At 41.0% G+C, this 26,163-nt stretch overlaps 1 protein-coding gene across 1 annotated transcript in view; it reads right to left on the bottom strand.

Moving 5' to 3' along the window:
* Positions 1-3,322: 3,322 nt before the first annotated feature.
* Positions 3,323-26,163, bottom strand: part of LOC115462091 (phospholipid-transporting ATPase ABCA1-like) — a 451,679-nt gene continuing 428,838 nt past the window's right edge. The window contains 1 exon segment of the mRNA XM_030192130.1: positions 3,323-3,590. Coding sequence (XP_030047990.1) covers positions 3,323-3,590 — 268 coding nt within the window.

The raw sequence follows: 26,163 nt of genomic DNA, 5'->3' as shown, positions 1-26,163 counted from the left end.
ATAGGATAGGTCACCAAAATTAGGGCACCCAAATCTGGGCATGGATTCCTGATCCACGTGCAAACTAATTAGTTAATAAGCCATTAACAATCAATAATTGGTGTTAATTGTCACTCATTTGAGTTTATGTTTGGATCTGTCCAGCACCCTATTATATAAAATGTGCACCTACATTTTATAGCACGCAACATAAAAGGAGTTGTGGTCATAGGAGGAGCAAGGGCAGGTCAGGGGTGTTCCCAGAAATTAGGCATGATGTTATAGAATAGGGTCATTGATGCTCCCAACTGCCATTAGTTGTGCACCAGCATTTCCACTAGGTTTCAACATGTGAAAGTGCCATGCCCAAAGTTAGGCACAAGATCTGCATCACACTAGTTCTATATAATAATTCTCACCTCCAACGTTCTAATGTGCCTGGGACCGTGGCTCCCTCGGAGGTGGTTTGCTAGGCAGGATAGAACGCACTGACGTCAGTGACGTCAGTGACAGCTGATTCCCAGGCAAGGGGAGGAGTAGGGAAACATGCGGAGTGTGTTTCCCTACTCCTCCCCCTGCCTGGGAATCAGCTGTCAGTGCGCCACTCCCTGCCACTTCAGAGCAAGTGGCAGGGAACGTGGCAACACAGACACCCCACCTCGCCGCATCACCAAACCACCCCCCCACCCGACGAACATCAACACCCCGTGTCCCCTCATGCGCCTCCCACAGAGTTCCACACTCCGCCCTCCCTCCGATTTCAACACCCCCCCACGTTATGGACCCCTGGACCCCCCTTCCGCGACCCTGTTGACCCCCCCTTTCTGCCAAAAACCGTCCCCCGCCACATGCGGAGCGTGTTTCCCTACTCCTCCCCTTGCCTGGGAATCAGCTGTCAGTGCGCCACTCCCTGCCACTTCAGAGCAAGTGGCAGGGAACGGGGCAACACAGACACCCCACCTCGCCGCATCACCAAACCATCCCCCCACCCGACGAACATCAACACCCCGTGTCCCCTCATGCGCCTCCCACAGAGTTCCACACTCCGCCCTCCCTCCGATTTCAACACCCCCCCACGTTATGGACCCCTGGACCCCCCCCTTCCGCGACCCTGTTGACCCCCCCTTCCTGCCAAAAACCATCCCCCGCCACCGTCGAGTACCTGTGCTGATGGGGGACCCCAACCCCCGTCAGCCAAACTCCTGTTCTGGCCTTCGCGGCGTTCCTTCCTCAATGATCTTCTGGGGTCCCCTGTCAGCTCAGGCAATCGACGGCCGCGGGGGACGGTTTTCGGTGAGAAGGGGGGGTCGACAGGGTCGCGGAAAGGGGTACAGGGTCCGTAACGCGGAGGGGGGGTGTTGAAAACAGAGGGAGGGCGGAGTCTGGAACTCGGTGGGAGGGGCGTGAGGGGGCCTTGAACTGGGTGGGTGGCAGGCCAGGGAGGCTGGGAGGGGACAGAGCAACACAGCGAGGGAGGGTCGAGGATTGCCTTGCTAGCGCCTGTTTCCTTGCCTTAAGAAACAGGCCTTTTATACTAGTATTCTATAAAGTGCACTTTGTAGAATGTTAGTTTAGCACAGATCTTCCCAGTGCCTAACTTTGGGAACCACTGATAGAATTCCCCCCGCTATGTATAAACATTTTTGGTGGCACAGTTTGGGCAAAGAATGGGATGGAGCAGAGATGAACATGCTTACTTTATAAAATAAATGCATGCTTACATAGTGTACATGGACAGATTTGTGTCGGCCTCACAGCAGGTATGAATTTATGTGAGAGTATATGTGTGCTAGTGGGGAGAGTCCTGAAAGCCTGATTTATAAAGGAACATACGTACCTGTGTTTCCATTACAAAATAAGAACATCGAGACAATATTCTGTATATCAAGAGTAGTTTCAAATCAAAACTATTTTAAAAACATTTGACTCATGATTTTTTTTATATCACGTAATATAATATTTGGACTATCAAATATATAAAAACCCTGTAGATAAATCAAATGAATGTCACTGCAGCATAAATATCATCATTGAAACACTTTAAAAAAATGTATGATTTGTTTATCTCTAAATCCTTTAATGGACTGCAGTAGTTTATGGTGTGGAAGAGTAGCTTAATTGTTAGAAAAATATGCGGAGAACCAGGGGAGCCAGTTTTTAAATCCTGCTGCCATTCCTTGTTATATCTGGCAAGTCACATAGGGCCTCTTTTACAAAGTCGCGCTAGCGATTTCCAGTGCGGTAAATGAGAAGCCCATTTATTTCCTATAGGCTTCCCCTCATTTGCCACATGGGAATTGGTAGCGTGGCTTTGTAAAAAAGAAGCCCATAGAGACCTTTTTACTAAGCTGTGCTAGTAAATGGATTTAGCACATCCTAACCCAGGACTTTCCCATGTGCTAAACCCCATTTTTAATGGGGCTGTAAATTCAACATTTTTTCAAATATTTCATTTTCTGGACATGCATTTATGTTAGCATTTAGTGCGAAGCTGCCAAAGAAAAAAATAATTATTTAGCAGGTGCTAAGGGCTCCTGTGTTAAGTATCCAGTTAGAATGCGCTAGGTTCAGCGTGCTAGCTGAATAGCACATCCAATCCCATTCTCCGCCCCTGACATGCCCTCTCCCTAAAACTACAAAAAAATAGCTACCGAATAATTAGCACACACAAATGGCAAAACCAACACAAAATGTTTTATCGCAGTTTAGTAAAAGGGAACCATAATCTTCCATTGCTTCAGGTAGAAACTTAGGGGAGGGGGTTGGTTATTAAAGATTAGCGTATATAATCTGCAACATGACCCATTTTATTCCTATGATTTTATTCCTTAGATTCTAATCTCTCCAGGGTCAGGGAAATACCCAGTTTACCTGAAAATAACTCACCATAAACAACTACTGAAGAAAAGGTGTGAGCTATATCCAAAAATCCCTCCCCAATTTGCTGATCTGTGAATAACAGACTTAAAATGAATCAAAGGATAGATATATTTTAAGTTTAAAAAAAATGAGCCAGAGTTGGCCAATGATGATATTTATGGTCCAGTAACACCATTTTTGTTTATCCGATTTTCTCCTTAATTAGCCCCCTCATAAAGAAAAATGTATCCCTCCTGCCATCAGAATCCCAAAGATATATAAAGCAACATGCAGGACAATAGGTAATGACAATGGTCAATTCTTATGGCTAAAGAAGCCCATTTTCTTGAGCTAATTCATTCTATTTACTGCATGGGAGGAGCTGATATTACTGGGGAAAAATAGGAAAGAACTAATTTAAAAAAGATGGCCATATAGGATCAATTCTCTTATAGACCATATTGTTACATGGGCAGTAATGTTGCTAATCTAATGAGTCTAGCAGTCCTACCTGATCAAGTGTTGTCTGGGAAACAGAATAATCTTCAATTTTCAGCTGTTCTTTGTTGTCACTGAAGGTGCTGAAAATCTTTGACAAGCACATGTGTCCAGATGGTAGCTGATATTGCAGAGTATTATGATGTTTTTCTTTAAGCACACTGCCAGGGAAGGAGTTTTCAACAAATTCTTCAACTGATGCCAAACTTGGAGATCCAGCAACTCTCAGTATCACTGTGTATCCATCTCCAAATCTAGAAACAAACATAACTGATTCATATATATTCACATATTTATGTCACTGTATATACAAGCATAAGACACATATATAGCAATGCAATGTATTTATATCTATATTTATATTTATATCTTTATTTATTTATTTGTTGCATTTACTACAATAGTATTTTTATTGGATGCAAGACCCAAGTCTTGAGAAAACTCCACACTGCCCAAAACCCAGCAGCCAGACTTATTTTTGGTAAGTCGCGGTTTGAGAGCGCAACATCTCTCCGTTTAAAACTTCATTGGCTCCCTATTATGGAACGAATAAATTTCAAAGTCCACACGATGATTCATAAGATTATCTATGAAGAATCCCCAGGCTACATGTACAATCTGATTGACCTTCCTACCAGGAATTGCTCTAGATCTTCTCGAATTTATCTAAATTTACATCTTCCCAACTGTAAAGAAATCAAGTACAAAACATATTATGCATCCAATTTCTCCGTTATAGGCAGCAAGCTCTGGAATGCCTTACCAAGATCGATTCCAATTAGCAATAACCATTTACCCTTCCGGAAGCTGCTGAAAACTCACCTTTTCAAGCAAGCCTACACATATGACTTGACTTAAATTAGAAATCCATCTGCGATACCTGGATCTGACTACTTGACAGACCTTAAAATATGCTTTTATCCTTTTTGAATTCATCCCTCTTCGAACCATTATTATACATTCTTCCTTATTTACAATACATTACCCAATTTACACCCTCTTCCCGCTCCCTATCTCTACCACCTTCCTCCCTTATTCTTTTTATTGTCCACCTCTTCATATACTATATTTAGATGTTTTTATCCATTTTATGTTATCTTATAAATCTGTTATATTATGTAAGCTGCATTGAGCCTGCTAACAAGTGGGAAAGCGCGGGTTATAAATGTTACAATACAATACAATACAATACATAGTACCGTAATCGGTGTTAACCGATTCCGGTGTGAACAAATACAAGTTGCGAGTAATATTAAGGTGATATTATGATAGAGTGAGATACATGTATGGTAAAGACAGTTGGAGAGAACTTAGTGAGGGAAAGGAAGAGTTAGGATATGTCCATTATGATCTTTGGTTATGTTGTGTTGCAAATGTCCAAGTTTTTAATGTTGGGTCGGTGGGGTATGCCCTTCTGAACAATTCTGTTTTTAGTGCTTTCCGGAAATTCATGTGGTCGAGTATGGTTTTTACTGTTTTGGTAGTGTGTTCCACAATTGTGCACTCAGGTAGGAAAAGCTGGATGCATAGGTGGATTTGTATTTGAGTCCTTTGCTGCTTGGGTAGTGGAGGTTTAGGTATGATCGTGCTGATTTTATGGTGTTTCTGAGTGGTAGGTCGATGAGGTCTAAACATTTTCTTTATGGTGAGTTTAGCTTGGGACTCTAGTTGGAGGTTTTGGTCGATTGTTACTCCGAGAATTTTCAGGCTGTCTGAAATTGGGTGAGTGTATCCTGGGGTGTTAATGTTTGTGGGTTTGTATGTGTTGTATTGGGATGAGATGATGAGACAGTGTGTTTTTTTCTGTGTTGAGTTTTAATTGGAATGCATTTGCCCATGAGTTCATGATGTTTAAGCTGAGCTTGATTTGATTGGTGATTTCTGCTAAATCATGCTTGTAGGGGATGTATAGTGTGACGTTATCAGCGTAAATGAATGGATTAAGGCCTTGTATGGATAGGGCTTTGGCTAGTGGGACCATCATGAGGTTGAAAAGGATCGATGATAGTGGTGATCCTTGTGGTACTCTGCAGTCTGGTTTCCAGGGTAACGATATGTTGGTACTTGATTTCACTTGGTATGTTCTGGTGGTTAGAAAGCTCTTAATCCAGTTGAGAGTGTTACCACCAATTCCGAAATAGTCTAGGAGTCTTTATTATTTATTTTATTTCAGTATGTATATACTGCCTAGACCTAAACGGTTTACAATGTTCTTTTTCAGGTACTGGTACTGTCCCTAATGGGTTCACATGTATTATATTGTACCTGGGGCAATGGAGGGCTAAGGGGTATGTTTACTAAGGTGCGGTAGCATTTTTAACGTGTCTGTAAATTTAAGGTGCGTTAAACGCTAATGCACCTATAAATTTCTATGGGCGCATTAGTGTTTAATGTGTGTATACCATTTACCCGTGTTAAAAATGCTAATGTGCCCATAGCGCCGCTTAGTAAACCTAGCCCTAAGTGACTTGCCCAGGGTCACACAGAGCTGCAGCAGGAATTGAACCCGGTTCCTCAGGATCTCAACCCACTGCTAACCATTGGGCAGCAGTGGGAATTGAACCTGGTTCCCCAGGTCTGCAGCCCACTCCTCCCCTCTCTCTCTCTCTATATATATATATATAAGGAAATTTTATGAAGATTTTTCCATATGCAAAGAGTGATTTGCATGCAGAAAATGCATTTTATAAAATTGTGTTCCCATGCACGTCTATAAATATGCACAGCATGCAATTATATGCGTACCATGTCTATGCTTCCCCCAGTGTAGTTTGGGCTGATCATAGGATGAAGTTGTGCATACATGTATATTTTCTAAAACATATGAGTGTATCTCCAACTTCTAAGCAGTTATAAAAGTGTATGTCAGCATTTACTCGCTATAGGTCTGGGTCTTGGTGCCTATTTTATAAACCATAACACAGATCAACTTCACTTAACACAACAGCAGATGATCATCTAAAACCACACAGTGAAGAATGACTCATCAAAGGGGAAAAAGTCTCATACACCTGTGGCAATCTGTAAAAATTTGTATGCACACAGCACAAAAAAGTCATCATGGACAAAAAATCCCCAAAATATTTTAGTGTTTTTTTCTTTTTTATGCATTATAAATTTTTTTTTTTACATATTAAGGCATAAAATGAGCACTGCCCCACACTGGTGCAATGTGCAGTGCAGTGCTGTACAACAACGCACTAGAATTAGAAAATAAACAATTTATCTTAAAAGTGCTGCCCAGTTCATGTGAAGAGTGGTTGCACCCAAGCATCCAAATATGACAAGTGTGCAGTCCCAACGGTCCCGTTTTGCTCCGCTTCTTCAGGGAACCACACCGCAGACCATTTAGATTTTCAAATCGCTAGAGGGTAGACTTCCCACTGCCCCCCTACTAGCAGAGCGAAATGGGACCATTGGGACTGCACACTTGTCATATTTGGAAGCTGGGGTGCAACCACTCTTCACATGAACTGGGCAGCACTTTTAAGATAAATTGTTTATTTTCTAATTCTAGTGCGTTGTTATACAGCACTGCACTGCACATTGCACCAATGTGGGGCAGTGCACCTTTCATGCCTTAATATGTAAAATAATTTTATAGTGCATAAAAAGAAAAAAATTATTTTACAGTGCATAAAAAAGAAAAAAAAACACAATTTTTTTTTTGTTGATGATTACTTTTTGTGCTATGTGCATACAAAGTTTTACAGATTGCCACAGGTATATGAGCCTATTTTATAAAGGCACATAGGTACTTTATAAAAAGCACAGAAACACACGGTCGCAATTCTTTAAATTGGCACCTCCTATTTGGCTCCCCAATGCAGTGTGGAGAGTGTCAATTCTATAATGGCATCAGGGCACCCTGATGATATTGTATAATACTAGCATAAACACCGATTTTTAAAAAAGATTCCAGAGTAAATCCAGGAAATTATAGGCCAGTGAGTCTGACGTCAGTGCCGGGCAAAATGGTAGAGACTATTAAAAACAAAATTACAGAGCATATTCAAAAGCATGGCTTAATGAGTCAAAGTCAACATGGATTTAGTGAAGGGAAATCTTGACTCACCAATCTATTACATTTCTTTGAAGGGGTGAACAAACATGTGGATAAAGGTGAGCTGGTTGATATTGTGTATCTGAATTTTCAGAAGGCGTTTGACATAGTACCTCATGAAAGACTCCAGAGAAAATTGGAGAGTCATGGGATAGGAGGTACTGTCCTATTCTGGATTAAAAACTGGTCAAAAGATAGAAAACAGAGAGTAGGGTTAAATGGTCAGTATTCTCAATGGAGAAGGGTAGTTAGTGGGGTTCCCCAGGGGTCTGTGCTTGGCTTTTTAACATATTTATAAATTACCTAGAGAAGGGAGTAACTAATGAGGTAATTAAATTTGCTGATGACACAAAGTTATTCAAAGTCATTAAATCACGGGAGGATTGTGAAAAATTACAAGAGGACCTTACGAGACAGGGAGAATAGTGTCTAAATGTCAGATGACGTTTAATGTGTGCAAGTGCAAAGTGATGCATGTGGGAAAGAGGAACCCGAATTATACAGGTAGCTACGTCATGCAAGATTCCACGTTAGGAGTCACAGACCAAGAAAGGGATCTAGGTGTTGTAGTTGACGATACATTGAAACCTTCTGCTCAGTGTGCTGCAGCGGCTAAGAAAGCAAATAGAATGTAAGGTATTATTAGGAAAGGAATGGAAAACAAAAATGAGGACGTTATAATGCCTTTGTATTGCTCCATGGTGCGACTGCACCTTGAATATTGTGTTCAATTCTGGTCGCCGCAACTCAAAAAAAGATATAATGGAATTAGAAAAGCTGCAGAGAAGGGCGACGAAAATGATAAAGGGGATGGGATGACTTCCCTATGAGGAAAGGCTTTAGCGGCTAGGGCTCTTCAGCTTGGAGAAAAGGTGGCTGAGGGGAGATATAATAGAGGTCTATAAAATAATGAGTGCAGTTGAACGGGTAGACGTGACGCATCTGTTTACGCTTTCCAAAAATACTAGGACTAGGGGGCATGTGATTAAGCTACAATGTAGTAAATTTAAAACGAATCGGAGAAACTTTTTCTTCACTCAATATGTAATTAAACTCTGGAATTTGTTGCCAGAGAATGTAGTAAAGATGGCTAGCTTAGCACAATTTAAAAAAAGATTTGGATGGCTTCCTAAAGGAAAAGTCCATAGATCATTATTAAATTGGACTTGGGGAAAATCCACTATTTCTGGGATAAGCAGTATAAAATGTTTTGTAATTTTTTGGGATCTTGCCAGATATTTGTGACCTGGATTGGCCACTGTTGGAAATAAGATGCTGTGCTTGATGGACCTTTAGTCTGTCCCAGTATGGCAATACTTATGTACTTATGAACTTAAACTCGCACTGGTGGGTCAAAAAAGCAGCCTGCCCACTTGTGCAAAGTCAATGGCAAATGTAGAAGTCAATCAACGTGCACATCTGATAGTATTCTATAAGATTGTACATTGACCGGTGACACTCCCATATCCCACCTGTGTTCCTCCCACATCTATGCCCCATTTTCAATTGGGCACTATTTGATGTACGATCTTACAGAATAGTGCTTTGGGCAAGCACCTTATAAAAAATTGCTCTCATAGGGGACACATTTATAAAGTGGCACCTCCTTTTGGGCACAGGGAGTGTACCAATGCAACACAGCGAGTGCCACCTTGATTCTGTTATAGAATACTACCACAAGCCTGTATTGGGGTGCCCAAAAGGAAGGCGTTCCCATTTACACCAAGTCAATGGCAGGCGTAAGTGGATGTATCTAAATGCACCACTCAACGTGCCCATCTGATAATATTCTATAAGATGCTCATGGCCTGTCCATGCCCAGCCCATGTGTATACCCCCTTTCCAGCACGTGAGTGTATTAGTGCGCATAACTGCCAATATAGGTACCTCTTGTGCACAAGAGGCATGAATGTCTGCTGCACACCATTTCTAGAATAGAACCCCTTTTAGACTTCTCAGTTCCCAAATACGCATGTGACTATAGCTGCCTTCCAAGCAGTTGATCTACATTAGACTCCAGGTCAATGCAGCATTCCTCTTTTGGTCATAAGAGGAGGGTGAAAGGTATAGATTTAAAGTAATCCAGTAGAAAAAAAGAGGAAGATACATGGAATAGCCTTCTACTGGAAGAGATGAAGACATAGAATAGTCTCCTACAGGAAGAGAAGTGTCCGAATTAAAAAAAAAAATAAAACAAAACAAAACATGGGAGAGACACAAAGGATTTCTAAATGAAAAGTGAATGAGGAATTGAGCAGTTTGTGTTGATGAACAGACTAATTAGGTCTTAATGATTTTATCTATTTATATATTGTCATAGATATATGTATGTACGTATATATATATAAATAAATATCTATATGTAGAAAGAAAACCAAAGGAATGATTTATGTAGCAATGCTGTTTAATATCACAAAAGCCTTGAGGAAAAATGCATTGTTATATTATTACATTGCTTAGAACAAGAGAGGCTGATTTAATTCTGGTTTGCTATCTTGATGACAGTAACTTGACATGAGATCTATAAAATTAATGAAAGCTGATGCAAAAGTAAAGGAGTTTAAGGAGGGAAAGGATTTAATTCAGTAGAAGCTGCATGAATAAAAATTGTTCCATATATTAAAAACGCAGAGAATATAAACAACTACCATACTTGAGAGGCTGATTTACTAAAGTAAGCAGAATTTTGCTCAAAGTTACCATTTTACTGATCTATGGTGTGTGTGAGATAAAGAGAGAGAGAGGAGGGAATTTCTGATATGCCATCTCTTTTTTTTTTTCAAAAATGCTGTTTTCAACAAGGATTTGTGATTTCGACATTTTGTTTTCTGGTCCATTAAAAAAAAAAAAAAAAGAAACAAGGCACAAAATCAAGCCATTGGGATGTAGGAGGAGCCAGCATTTTTAGTCAACTGGTCCCCTAGACATCCCAGAAGATAAATGGGGCACCCTAGAGGGCATTGCAAGGGACTTCAAAAATATGCTCCCAGATACACATCTCACTATTGCTTCCTTATTTTGTCTGCTGAGCCCCCAAAACCCACTACCCCCAAATGTACACCACTACAGTAGCCCTTATGGGTGAAGGGGACACCTATATGTGGGTACAGTGGGTTTCTGGTGAGTTTTGGAGGGCTCACAGTTTCCATCACAAATGTGACAGCTAGAGGGAGTCCCCCAAGCTGTGATGCACTGCACTGACCACTACACTACTCCAGGAACCTGCATGCTCCTCTAAGGGAGTCTTTTACTAAAGCTTAGCTCGAGTTATCTGCAGCAGTGCCCATTTTATTCTTATGGGCCCTGCTGCAGATAACTTGAGCTAAGCTTTAGTAAAAGATCCCCTAATACCTGGCTTTCTAACATCTGAGGCTGTCATTGAGGCTGGGAAGTCATATTTTTATTCACATTGTTTGGGGAGTGGAAGGGGGTCAGTGACCACTGGGGGGTTATTTGGGGGGGCACCCCTGATTCCCTCAAGTGGTCATCTGGTCACTTAGGCCACCCTTTTCTGCCTTATTCATTAAAAAATAGGTCTAGCTCAAAATGTCATAGTTTTAGTCCTGGACGGTTTTGTTTGTTCCATTATGGCTGTAAAATGTCCAAGTTTTAAGAATGCCCAAATCTCACCCTTAACATACCTCCATCACACCCCCTTGTGTTTTGAACACACTTCTGATGGACTTCATAGGAAAAAATCTAAAAATTTGTTTTGAAAATATTGATTTGGATGTTTTGTGAGAAAGACATCCAAATGCTGCTTTATGCCACTTTTTAGACATTTTTCTCTTTCGAAAATGAGCTCCAGAGTGTATTTGTGTGTGTATGTGTATAGAGGAGAGAGTAGCTAATAAGCTATGGTAAGATATCACATTTTACCACTGCATAATTTATTATGCAAGTCATTAACCAGTGATAGGGGACCACATTCATTACTATATATTTGGTTCAGTAATGCACCTTAAAATATTTAGCGCACATTCAGGGCACACTAATTGTAGTACCATAATTCATAATTTAGGGCTTCTTTTACAAAGCTGCACTAGCAATTCCAATGCAGCAAATGAGAGGAAGCCCACAGGAACTGAATGGGTTTCCTCTCGTTTGCTGCACAATCAGTAGTGAGGCTCTGTAAAAGAAGCCCTTAGTGTAGCTCAAATTAATTTACCCCCTAACTCTATAAAAGTCACCCAAAATTCCATGCACAAATTAATTGAATAATGAGCTAATTAGTACCAGTAATTGGCTTTTTAACAAGCAATTATTGGCAGTAATTAGATGTAATTGAAATTTATGCGTTTAAATTTAGGCATTGGATTTACACCTAAATTTTATGCACAGTCTGCAAAAGGGGGCACAGAAATAGGAGGGTCATGGGTGCAACAGGGGTATTCTTAAAATTTACGCATGTTGTATAATAATGAGGATATGTGCCTATTGTAGGCATGTATACTTGCACCCCTTTTCACTTAGTACAAATGGCCATGCCTAAATTTAGGCATGATTCCCAGGCATAAGCACTATTCTATAAACCACATCTAACTTTAAATGAAACTTACAGAATAGTGCTTTTTTTCGGTGCTGATTTTTATTGCACCATATATAGAATTTAGCCTAAGTGTGCACTAAAAAGTCCTTATTAAAACAAATATGTGTAAGTAACTGAAAACAGCTAGAAAATTAAGAAAAAAATCACGAGAAAAATTAAATTAACTGAATTTTCATGCCTATGCATGTCCCTAACCAGCAATGCCTCAGTATCCCAGGTTAGTAACTTACCCAGCAAATGTCATTTTACGTTTCTAAGGTGGGAACATCTTATATTCCTGGCATAGCAATGCAAAGATAATAGGTCCTCAAAAGGACCTACTATCTTTTAAAAAGGATTGGCAGTGGGATCAAATAATCCTTTACCCCTGACAAATGTGATCATACACTCCCACCTCCTGACAGTCCTGATCACAATTCCCCTACCACTAGAAGTCTCACTTATGAACCCTCAGATCCCTGGCACCCACAATCACAATCCTTCCACCCAGCAGCAGCATCCCTTTTGCAAAAGTCCTCACTTTATGAATCCCCCTGGCACTTACTAAGAGTTTCTTTCTGGTAGCTAGTGGACGGGCAAGAAGGATTCTTAGTTGCTCTTGCCTTGTTGACAGCCCTTATTTGGCAGTTTTAGTGCTAGCAATGGTACTGTGAGAATACTACTAAGGGTCACGAGATGCCATTTAATGTCTCAAAGCTAATGGAACAGGAATAACTGGGGATTGTTCTTGTCCTCCTACTAACCTCCAGAAAAACTCTCAGTAGGATAAAGGGGGATGGGGTACTTCTATAAAAAGATGCGGGGACTGGGAGATTTCGCAAATGTCTCAAAATGTGTTAGTTTTGAATATACTATGATAGTAATGGACCTCACTCTTAAGCCAGGATATGTGGAGTATGATATCAGCTTTCAAATTTCTGCTTATGCTTCCTATAATATTTGCATTGTGCTAAAGAGAGCTTTCTTCAGCAGTTCAAAAGATGTTAAAATCTATAGGCACCTTATCAAGGTGTGCTTGAAAATTCCTTTTAATTCGGCATGTGAAACTTAAAATGATTAGAAATATTTCTGTATCTTTCTGTCACATTTTTGGGCTTCAGACTACATTTCTTAGTACTTGAGGATCTCCCCTTTTTCTCACACAATTTTACAGATTGTATTGACACCTGTATTATCGGTACAGTCCTTGTGTCTTCTCCTTCACCACTATGTCTGGTTTCTTGCATCCAGTTTTTTATCAATTGGAATGAGAATGCTCCGAGTACTTATAGCCCCTTCATTTTCCAAAATTCTCCTTGGGTCATGATCCCAGTGCTTTAATGGAACAGTAAAGTGTAATGTTTATAAAGTTTCAGATGGATGAGACCTGCTACCTCATTGTGATTTTTTGTATAGACATTTTCTGCCATTGTGGTTTTTTTGGATAGGCATTTTCTGCCATCAGATGGAGGCTACTAAAATGGTTAAGCATATGGGGACAGACTTAAAGGGGCACTTTTACTAAGGCGCGTAGGCACCTATACACGTCCAACAGGTGTCAATTTGTAACTACCGCCCAGCTACCGTGTCCACCGGGTGGTAATTTCATTTTTTATGTGCGTCCGATACGTGCGGCAGAAAATATTTTTTATTTTCTACTGTGTGGTGCTAACCGGGCGGTAATCAATAGTGTACGCATGAGACCTTACCGCTAAGTCAATGGGTAGCAGTAAGGTCTCAGGCCCAAAATGGATGCGCACCAATTTTTATTTTGCCGCATGTCCATTTTCGACCAAAAAAAGGGCCTTTTTTGCAGGCACTCTGAAAAATGGACCTGTGTGTGTCCAATACACATGCCTACAACAGCGCAGGCCATTTTTTGGCGCACCTTAGTAAAAGGACCCCAAAGATCTCAATATGTATACTTTAGAAGAAAGGCAGGCGAGGGGAGATATGATAGAGACATTTAAATACTTATGTGGAATAACTACAAAGGAGGCAAGTCTCTATCAATTGAAAGGAAGCTCTGGAATGAGAGGGCATAGGATGAAAGTGAAAGGGGATAGACTCAGAAGTAGCCTGAGGAAATACTTCTTCATGGAAAGAGTGGTGAGTTCATGCAATGGTCTCCAAATGGAAGTGGTGGAGATGAAAACAGTATCTCAATTCAAGCGATCTTGGGACAAGTATATATAATCTCTAACGGAGTATGGAGAGAATAGATGGCATGAATGGGCAGACTGAATAGGCATGAATAAAAATGTGGATAAGGGTGAGCTGGTTGATGTAGTGTATCTAGACTTTCAGAGAGACTCCTGAGAAAATTAAAAACTCATGGGATAGGAGGCAATGTCTTTCTGAGGATTAGGAATTGGTTATTGGACAGAACACAGAGGGTAGGGTTAAATGGTCATTTTTCTCAATGGAGGAGGGTGAATATTGGAGTGCCATAGGAATCTGTACTGGGACTGGTGATATTTAACATATTTATAAATGGCCTAGAAACCGGAATGATCAGTGAGGTGATTAAATTTGCAGGTTGTTAAAACATATGCCGACTGTGAAAATAGGTGGGAAAATGTGGGATACAAAAGTAACAAATACATAAATAAATAAAAATTGCAGGAAGACTTTAGGAGACTGGAAGACTGGGCATCAAAATAGCAGATAAAATTTAATGTGAACAATTGCAAAAGTGATGCACATTAGGAAGAATAATCCAAATCACAGCTACCTGATGCTCGGGTCCACCTTAGGAGTCAACACTCCAGAAAGAGATCTAGGTGTCATTGTAGACAACACACTCAAATCTGTCCAGTATGTGGTGGCGACCACAAAAATCAAACAGTATGCTCGAAATTATTAGGAAAGGGCTATAAAATAAGACCAAAAATATTATAATTCCTCTGTATAGCTTCATGGTACGACCTCACCTTGAGTATTGTGTTCAATTCTGGTCACCGTATCTCAAAAAAGATATAGCAAAATTAGAAAAAGTTCAAAGAAGAGTGACCATCTTTCATTTCGAAAATATGGTCGGGGACGCCCATCTCAAAAATGACCAAATCCAAGGCATTTGGTCATGGGAGGAGCCAGCATTTGTACTGCACTGGTCCCCCTGACATGCCTGGACACCAACTGGGTACCCTAGGGGGCACTGCAGTGGACTTCACAAATTGCTCCCAGGTGCATAGCTCCCTTACCTTCGGTGCTGAGCCCCCCAAAACCCACTCCCCACAACTGTACACCACTACCATAGCCCTAAGGGGTGAAGGGGGGCACCTACATATGGGTACAATGGGTATCGGGTGGGTTTTGAAAGGCTCACATTTACCACCACAAGTGTAACAGGTAAGGGGGGATGGGCCTGGGTCCGCCTGGCTGAAGTGCACTGCACCCACTAAAACTTCATCAGGGACCTGCATACTGCTGTCATGGAGCTGGGTATGACATTTGAGGCTGGCATAGAGGCTGGCAAAAAATTAAAAATTTTTTTTTAGGGTGGGAGGGGGTTGGTGACCACTGGGGGAGTAAGAGGAGGTCAACCCTGATTCCCTCCAGTGGTCATCTGGTCAGTTTGGGCACCTTTTTGAGGCTTGGTCGTGAAACAAAATGGACCAAGTCGACCAAATGCTCGTCAGGGACGCCCTTCTTTTTTCCATTATCGGCCGAGGACACCCATCTCTTAAGCACACCCCAGTCCCGCCTTCGCTATGTCTCTGACACGCCCCCGTGAACTTTGGTTGTCCCCATGATGGAAAGCAGTTGAGGACGCCCAAAATCGGCTTTCGATTATGTCGATTTGGGTGACCCTGTGAGAAGGACGCTCATCTTGCAATTTGTGTCGAAAGATGGGAGTCCTTCTCTTTCAAAAATGCCCCTGATAGTCTATCAGCATCTATTACAGTGAATATCTTATGGACTTGAGGTAGATAAATTATGGGTCTATCATTTTTATGTTACTTGGATCTCCTTTTGGAAGAACATAAGAATAGCTATACTGGGTCAGACCAATGATCCATCCAGATCAGTCTTCTGTTTCCAACAGTGGCCAATCCAGGTCACAAGTACCTAGCAGAAACACAAATTGTAGCAAAATTCCATGCTACCAATCCCAGGGCAATCAACGGTTTCCCCATGTCTAGCTCAATAGCAGACTATGGACTTTTCCTCCAGGAACTTGTTCAAACCCTTTTTAAACCCAGATACACTAACTGCTGCTACCATATCCTCTGACAACAAGTTCCAGAGCTTAACGATTTCTTGAGTAAAACAATATTTTCTCTTATTTGTTTTAAAAGTATTTCCATGTAACTTCATTAGTGTCTCCTAGTCTTTGTACTTTTTGAAACAGTAAAAAAAATCAACTCACTTTTACTTGTTCTACATCACTCAATTATATCTCCCTTCAGCCATCTCTTTTCCAAACTGAAGAACCCTAACCTCTTTAGCCATTCCTCATATGAGAGGAGTTCCATCCCCTTTATCATTTTGGTTGCTCTTCTTTGAAACTTTTCTAATTCTGCTATATATTTTTTGAGATACGGTGACCAGAATTTAATTAAAGGTGAGGATGGAGTGATTCAGAGGCATTATAATATTCTTGCTCTTATTTTGCAGCCCTTTCCTGTGGAGGAGCGGCCTAGTGGTTAGGGTGGTGGACTTTGGTCGTGAGGAACTGAATTCAATTCCCACTTCAGGCACAGGCAGCTCCTTGTGACTCTGGGCAAGTCATTTAACCCTCCATTGCCCCAGGTACAAATAAGTACCTGTATACAATATGTAAGCTGTATTGAGCCTGCCATGAGTGGGAAAGCATGGGGTACAAATGTAATAAAAAAAAAAAAAATCCTAGCATCCTGCTTGCTTTTTAGACCACTGCCACACACTGAGCAGAAGATTTCAGCATATGGTCTACAAGTGTTCTGTCTGTTATTAACCATTGTGGTGTGAGTGTGGCTACCTGAACAATTGATTTTTACATTCTGTCAGGTCTTTGTTGAGTGATATCATCTATTTGAGCCAAAAATTAGTCACTCCAGCTGGTCCAGGCTTCTTCCAGTTCTTTTTAACATGTTTTTCAACTTTTTTGTTGTTACTTCCATGACTTTGACAACAGCCTTTTTTTCAAATTCTCCCATATTACGAGTAGCCAATTTGCTTCTCAATTGTTCTCTAAAGGGTGTTTGTATAAATTTCACTAGAATGGTTTTGTTTCAGCTTTAGTTGAGGTATTTTCACTGCACCAGTGCTCTTCCCAGTTTTCTGTAGGAGCGCTTTGGATTCTCCCTAAAATGTATTTTGATACCTTCCTTTTTCCGTTTTCTTTATGTTTTTGCAGCTTTTGTGCTTCAGCTGCTACTTTGAATTTATTATTGGAGCATATAAATTTAAATCTTCCTCTATTAATGTAGCACGTTTCATCTTGATGGTTTGGATCTCTCTGTATCTTGATCCTTTTAGATAACAATCTATCAGGGATACTTCTCACAATGATTTTATTTTTCCTTCAATGCATTTCTCTAAAAGATCTTTTTTTTTTCTTCCTCTGTTCCTGCATCCTTGTTGGTAGAATTCTCTTTGTAACAATTTTTGCTGCAAGGTATTGTATTAATTTCTGTGATATGAACAGATGAATAAGGCTATTACCTGTTTAAAGTGCCCATCTTATTTGCATTATGCTTTAGGTGTTAAATTCCAACTTGGACAATCCTTTCCAGCATATTATGCCATTTCTAAGTAGGCTAGGATCTCAATTACTAATTCCTCCATGTGAGGGGAGGGAATGAGTAGTACAGCGGAAGGTGGAACACCCTTTCACTGAAGGTCCATTTTACTAAAGTTTGGCAATCCCACCACGGGTTTGCCACACAGTGATCTGCACTGCCTCCTGACTACTGCAGGATCCCAGTGGTAGTGCCTGCCCCCACTGTGTGCCATTTCCATTGCTCAGAAATTTATTTGTGGGGTTAGTGCTGCGTGCTGCCTAGTTAGTGTGGGAGCCCTAAATAGGTAGCAGTAAGGGCTCTTCCGGGAAATGGCTGCATAGTAAGTAGTTAACTTACCGCACAGCTATTTCCTGTATTTCTTTTGTAATGGTTGGAGTAACTAAAGACTTCTTAAAAATAATTAAAAAAAGTCCTTTTACTGCTGCAGTAAAAGGGGGCCTTGGCACATGGCAAACCCATATGCTGACAGCACCACAGGGGTCCTTTTACCACAGCTTGGTACAGGACCCCTGAGGTTGCAGTTTAGTCACCATATGGCAGGTGATGATAAACCTGCCATGTCAGAGGCTGAAGCACAGCCAATCTAAGCATAGGAATGTTAGGCTGTCTGGCCAGGAGAGCGGGTTCAACAGTGAGCATGAAGTAAACGTCCTCTGGCAGAACAAAACAGGGAGGCCTTGGGAGCAGGGAAGCTGCCCTTAAGTGTAGGTCTTCCCAGTTTATCTATAAGCTACCAGAACCTGGCTATGGTAGGCTGAGTTTTAATTTTTGCTTTACAAGAATATTGTCCTTGGGATCTGGCTGAAGCCAGACCTGTGCTGTGCAACCCTGCAAGTAGCTGTGTGCCGGCCTGTGTGAACTGTGCCTCTGAAACTAAACAGACCCTATTCTTTACTGTACCTGCAGGGTAACGGGGTTCAGTAATTGTTTAATAAGAGGAGTTTTGTTTTCATTCTTCCTTGTCTGACTGTATTATGTGAAGGCCTCCTGCTCACACTATCACAGTCCACCTCTAGGTCTTTCTCTTGTCTTTCCGTTTCCAACTTACTGTTCTGGATCTCCTCTCTCCATTGCTATCTTGGCCTTCCATCTAGTACTCTGTTCTGAGCTTTCCCCTCATCTCTCTGTCCTGATGATCCTTTCTAGATCTCTTCTTTTTCTCTCTGCATCACTTCTTCTACTTGTGCTGCTTTTTAGATTCCTTCCTTCTTCCTGTCACAGTCACAGCCATGCTCCCTTACCTTTGCGTTGGGGGCACAATGCCTTCTGTGCTGCTCTCTCCTTCTGCCTGCCAACTGCTGGGCATGCTCATTTGGGGAAGGCTGAATTCGGATTGATACTGTACCAACTTTTCTTTTGTTGTTTCCTTCTGAGGATGTTTCTTTTACTTCTTCTGGTCCTCATGCCTAGGTTTCCTCTTTGTCTCAATTTCTTCTTGTACAGAAGTCCTCAATTGTGTTACGATGTTATCACTCTAATCCCCCCTTTAAATAAGGTATTCTATGTGGCTGTTCCCTGGAAGAAAGATCAGGGTGAAGTGCCACTGGAGCACGCTGAAGAAAAACAGTTGGATTTGGCTAATATCTCAGATATTTTTGAGGAATCAATGTCAGAAACAATTTTGGTGGCCTCATTTGTCTTTGAACAGGACTTGAATAAGTGATGAAGATCTATTTCTGTCATTCACGTGTTCTTTTTCATGGACAAAAAGTGTGGATTTATTGAGATGCGACCAAAATAATGCAAGACCGTAGGAAGGCTATTTTCTTTTAGCTTTTAGACAAGAAACCCTTAATCTTGGAGCTACTTCTAAGTTGGTGTGTCCATGTAAATATTTGGTGCGGTTTGGGGGGGGGTCAAAATATGTGTTCTTTGCCCCTGAACAGTTGAAAGTCTTCCTGGAGCTCAAGAAGTTTGTTAAGTAACTGACTGGATTATGCTATAGTAGCTGTGTATGGTGCTGAGGCCTTTTTCTTATGTTGGGATTTCCTTCTCCTTAGTGATACCACTCCCCTACCTTTTAGTGGTCTAAGGAAGAATGAACGATTTGCTTATATAGATTTTAATTCTCTTCTTTAATTAAGCCAGGAGATTTTCCCAGTGATAAGTATTTTCTTCTGTATTTTTGTATCAAGGGTATGCTTGTGTAAACTTATTTAAAACTGTATAAAAAATATATGTTCTCACTCATGTACTTCATTTATTTGATCTTTAAAATTAGAGACCTTAAATTTGCATCAGCTGTTCAAGCCTCTCATAGACATGTTACTGTAAAGTCTATGATATCTTGATGTATAACTTTGGCACACCAAGCACACCTGATGTTCAGAAATGCTGCTCCAGGACACAGAGACTCCGTAATCTGAGAGCTGTTGGAGATGGAGATCTGAGGAGAGGTAGCTTTATTACAGGTGAGAAATAGTTAAGCAGATAGAAGTGGTTCAAAGGTGGGTGACTGGAATGTGCAATATCTCATTAGGGAGGAGATATTTTCAAGGTAATAAACCAAGTTCATTGCAGGGAGTTTCAGCAGGACAGAGCTGTCTGGGGCCCGATGGTGCATACCCCATGTCTCTAGCAAGATGGTGAAATGCCTCATGACTGAAGGGACAAAGAGGTGCTGAGCCTCACACAGGCTCAGGGAGGAGCAGATAGAGACCAATGGGGACAGAGCCTGCCATCGGGTAGCAAGGGGTGGTCCTAGAGGACGACTCTCGATTGGAGGGAAAGGTCATACCTGGCTGACCTTTCAGGACAGAGATAGTAAGACTGAACAGAAAATGATAGCAAGTAGACACAGGAGACAGGCTTGGCTGAGAGAGAAAAGAGGTCTGGGAAGCCTCACAACCAGTGGTAACTGTTCTTATTCAGACAGACAAGTGTGGTTGCATTGCCTGTGAACTACACACAATGCCTTGCTCACATATCTTTGCAGGGGAAACTACAACAGTGAAGGTCCTTAGAAATGAGAATAACAGTAAAAGCATTATACACATTTTAGGATTACATTATAAACTAGTGCGAGGCTGTCAGAGGACAGAACATCAATTGCTTTTTGCAGCTTTTTCATTCCTCTTTCCTCCATTTTTGGTGAACTTTCATGGTATGCATTCTTGATTTAAATATGTAGTTTACAGCATAAAGGGGCCCTTTTACTAAGGCACAATGAAATATGACCTGCGTCGATGTAGGTGTGTGTATTGGATGCATGCAGGTCCATTTTCCAGTGCCCCTGCAAAAAGGGCCCTTTTTTTGGCCAAAGATGGATGTGCGGCAAAATTAAAATGAACGCACATTCATTTTGGGCCTGAGACCTTACTGCCACCCACTGACTTGGCGGTAAGGTCTCACACGTTAACTGGGTGGTAATCATTAGTGTGCATACACTGCCGATTACTGCCCAGTTAGTGCAACACGGAAGAAAATAGAAAATATTTTCTGCCACGTGTTTGGTACACATGTCAAAAATAGAATTACTGCCCGGGAAACGTGGTAGCCGGGCGGTAGTTCTAATTTGACACATGTTGGATGCAAGTAGGCACCTACCCACCTTAGTAAAATGTCTCCAAAGATAGCAGTACATTATAAACAAACAAAAATACAGAGTGTCTTTTGAGATCTGCACCAGAAATAAATGCATCACAGAGCGGGTCCAAGAAAAGTCTCTATAAAAAAGTTGTTTTGAAACATCACCCAACATGGTCCACTTTTCACCCACACATGGGCTGTCTCAGGGCTATAAAACTACAAAAACAATCATATAATCATACAATACATATAAAACTTATTACAATAAAAAATCTACACAGAATGACAGAACATACAACATGTGGAATGTAAGGAATCGAGATAAAATTATATGTACTAACCACAAATTAAAAGAAAAAAAAATGACCCATCTATAATCAATTAGTAAACCATATATAGAAATCATGCATTGAAATTACTACAGCCAAAAAGTCAAATAGTGGACAAGACTGTGCAAAATGTCATTAAAAGAGAAACTAGCTAAATCAAAAAAATATAAAAGTGTCTAGGGTGCATTCACAAAGCTTGCAGAAAAAGAGAATCCATGGAGTAAAAGCAATATGTGAGCAGACAGTTATAAAGATACAAGGGGTACATACCAGATACAGGAGAGCTGGAAACCTAGCACTCTCAATAGTAAAGTCTAGCAAGGCTACAAATATATGTTATAAGCAAGGCTTAAAAAACAGAAAACTAAGGGCCCCCTTTACCAAGTGGTGGCAAAAGGTGCCATACGGTGACGTCAGTGTCCTGGTTTGCCACTTGCTGAGGCCCCCTTTTACTGCACCCAGAAAAGGAAATTCCGGGCGGGGGATGGAAATGGCCGTGCGGTAAGTGAAACACTTGCCGAGCGGCTGTTTCCCAGGGGAGCCCTTACTGCCACCTATTTATGAGGCAGTAAGGGCTCCCATGTTACCGCTGCACAAAATTTTTTTTTAAATCTGATGAGCTGGAAATGGTGTGCTTAGGGGTCAGGCACTACCGCCAGGCTCCTGCAGTAGTGCTGGATTGGTGCATGGCAAAGCGGCGGTACGGGCACCGCCAGTTTGTAAACGAGGCCCTAAGACCATTAAATACTGAAAAAACATCCACATGAGCTAAAAAAAATGTATAACACCTCATGAACAATTTAAAAACGTAACAATTTTATCTTTAAATTTAGGGATCTTAAATTTGCATCACTTGTTTTTGCAGCTTTTTTTTCTGTAGTAGTATTCCTCTTTCCTCCACTTTTTGGTGAAATCTCATGGTATGTGTTCTTGATTTACTACTACTACTACTATTTAACATTTCTAGAGCGCTACAAAGTGTACGCAGCGCTGTACAAACACAGAAGAAAGACAGTCCCTGCTCAAAGAGCTTACAATCTAATAGACAAAAAGTAAAGCATTTAAATTTAAAATATTTAAGCAGTCAAGCACAAGAGAACAGTCACAGAAGGACAGAAGATGTTGAAGGGTGGTCAGTGTGATTAGGTGTAACTCTGGTTGGAGTAGTGGGAGAAGGTGATAGGAGATATACTATAGGATGTCATTCTGAGGCCAGGCTAAGTCTAAAGCAGGAGAAGGTATTCTCTGCAGCCTATCTGTGAGATGGAAAATGCTCTCTGAAGCTGCTGCTATAAGTTGTTAGTTTTCTCTCCCTGAAAGAGATCCAAGCCACACCCACGAAGTTCAAACTGTCAGTGGGGAGGGTGAGGGGAGGAAATGGCAGTGCTTGATGAAAAAGAGAGCTCAGTTTCACCTTAGAGATAGTAGTACATTATATCCTCTTTATCTCCATGACTTAATTTAATAAATTAACCCACATACTTCTGTGGTTTACCTCCTATTGCATTGGATTCTTGAAGAAGTCCACCATGGCCTTTATCTACAGCAGGAGTGTTATCTTTATCTGCAGTGTCTGTACTATTGCTGCCACCTATTCTAGCCCCAGTATACAAGCTAAGGGTGGGTACCTTTTTATCACTGGTGACACGTGACCAGTATGTATTACTCCTTTTCTTTTTAACTAGACTTCAATTGTAGGGTCACTTTGCTGAGATTTGGTATATATTTTATACAATGAGGTCACCACATGAAGATACGCGGAAAGACTTGAGGAGAAAACTTTATTCTTTCTCCCTTAGAGATGCAGAGCAATAGCAGAGTGGCAATATTATCCCAAATAGTGATAATTTCTAAATATTATCAGGAGAATTCTATATATGGTGCTGAACATTAGGTGCTACTTCTGCACTGAATTTTCAGTGCAGAAAAACATTCTAATGGATGTAAGGCACCAAAATGGGGCAGAAATGACAGATCTGCGAGTAAACACACTTATGCGCCTGTTTATAGAATAGCACCTAAGTATTTCCATGTGGATCTGCAAAGGGGATGTGGCCATGGGAGGGACATGGACGGGTCAGGAGCAGTCCCTTATAATGCACACAGTGTTATAGTGCAGATTGATACCCAACTTGTGTGCCAGGATTTACACCGAGTTTCAGCTGGTATAACTTCTCGTTGGGCATAGATCCCAGTGCTACATGCTATTCTATAAAGGGTCACAATCCCAGAACACCTGTTATAGAATGCTGTTCAGTGCTGATTTTTTGGGGCACAGAATTTTGAACACCATTTACTGAATCCACTCTTATGTGACTCATATTTTTTTTACTTACAATTGAAGCATGCCATTTTTTTCTTCCTTCAGATCTGCTGGAGTATATTAGTTTTACAGGAGTTTGTAAAAGCTTGGTATGTAGTTAAACAGTAGAAACCAAATATTTTGTCACCATTATGCATTATAAATGACAGAATAATGAAGTGAAAAGTGATAAAGCAAGCATGGGTGCTATGTATCTTATGTTAAAATTGTTTATTATAATTACATGTTTCATAATGATCTGTATAATGTCAGTAGGTTACAGTGGATAAATGGAAGCAATTTACAGGGTCAGTGGATTTAGTATACTAAGCTACCAAGAACAGCAGGAAAATCAAATAATTCTGGACTGAAAAATGATTACTAAAGGACATGGAAAACAAAATATTGCCATGGAGGGGTTGGGGTTCTGAAATATCCAACAATTTTGAATGTCAAAACCTGGAAATTGTTACGAATAACATTAAGGAAGAATGTTTTTATTTTATAGATGTCTAGTGGAGAAAGCCTCAGCTGAATACTGAAACCTTTTAAAAGCTAGAAAGAGCAGATGCATTCTGGAAAACAGCCAATGTACATGTATTGTCCTATCAATGTGTCAGACCTGGTTTGCTGAGTGTAAGATAATTCAGTGGCAAACCAACGGTGGGTTGATGGGTGCAGACAGTAAGGGGGTACATTGAGCAGTTGCATGGCTGTCAGTTCTGTTGGTTTCCTGCCCCAGAACAGGAAGTTGACGTCAGAGGGGGCAGGAGTCCAGCAGAGCCGACAGGAACATGACTGCTCAGTGCCCCCTTTTGCTGCTTGGAGGAGGGAGGGTGGTGGGAGTGATGCGCCGGGAGCAGGGGGTGCTCCGCCCAGGATGGCAAACAAGCTAGGTATGCTACTGATACAATTCATCAATTTCCCCTCTTGTGGTATTTATATTGTGATAGTAAAAGGGATATTGCAACTGTCGTTTTGGTTCATTAAGAACTCTTAAATTATTTATTTATTTTTGTTACATTTGTACCTGGTGCTTTCCCACTCATGGTAGGCTCAATGTGGCTTACATGGGGCAATGGAAGGTTAAGTGACTTGCCCAGAGTCACAAGGAGCTGCATGTGCCTGAGGTGAGAATGGAACTCAGTTCCTCAGGACCAAAGGCCACCACCCTAACCACTAGGCCACTCCTCCACTCCACATTAAATTGTGCACATTAACACAAATGTATGAAATGAACCAGAAAACAAAAATTGTGGGAAAGAATCCAAATTTTTTGAAAACAAACAAAGTATTTTGCCTATGTATTTCACTAGATAGTGAAAACTGTAATGTTAATATTAGTGATTTGTTCAGCTATCCAATGACTTAAATGATAGTATTGCCCAAGAAGTATTTAAATTAGTGAACTACTGCAGAGGAGAAAAGCCATTTTATCCCAACCTGTCCCCCCTCCCATTCACATTTAAATTATTTCCATATTCTTATTTTGTATAAAAGTGCATAAATATAGGAATGTAATATTATAATTATTGAGAAAGGAAAGCTAAACTGCATCTTGATAACAGAATGCATGCAAGCTATTAAGTACAGAAAGCCTTGCCAAGACATGCTTTAATTTAGCTGATTCCTCATAGTAACAGGCTTCCTGGGGTTAGGGACCACAGAGCAGTGATTGATTTATAGTGTTAGCTGGAGGCCAACCACTGGGGATGATACTGTATTGAATTTTGGGAATGGAATGAGGAGAGGATTTGGTGGGGGAAGGTGGGTGTTTGGGAAGAAAGGAAGGATTCGAAACAAGTATCACAGCTTCTAACAACATTCTGGGATTTAGCCATCTCCTTCAATAGGCTTAAGGAGTAAAATGAGTAACAGCCTCTTATATTGCTTTGGGACTAAAGCTGGTGAACATCATCATCATTGGCTGTGGGGATGGGGTGGTGGTGTGAGAATTAGAGGGGAAAAGGCATAGTATAGTGTCAAGACAGCTATGGTCACAGAGAAGCCATTCCATAGGGTACATGGAACCTCATCACAACTAGACCGTCATCAACTAGTCAGTGGCTGAATGCTCAGTAAATCTCAGCACCAGCAGTTCTGTCTGGCTTCCATTCCTCCAAATCTGTGCCAGGACCCCCACAGTTCTTAACGGGTTTGCTAGATGCTAATTAATGCTGCTGGCATCCTGTGACCCCTGCGGTTGCACTGGTATAAGCTACTGCTTCCAACAGGCCTCAGTAAATCTTGGCCCCAGCAGGTCTCTCCAGCTTCCAATCCTCTACCTCTGTGCTGTGACTGCTGCAGTTCTTCATGGACAAGCTAGGTACCTGTTGATAACCCAAAGA

Source organism: Microcaecilia unicolor, chromosome 2 (genome assembly GCF_901765095.1).
Source record: "Microcaecilia unicolor chromosome 2, aMicUni1.1, whole genome shotgun sequence".
Taxonomy (NCBI): Eukaryota; Metazoa; Chordata; class Amphibia; order Gymnophiona; family Siphonopidae; genus Microcaecilia; species Microcaecilia unicolor.
This window is presented reverse-complemented; position numbering and strand designations above follow the sequence as displayed.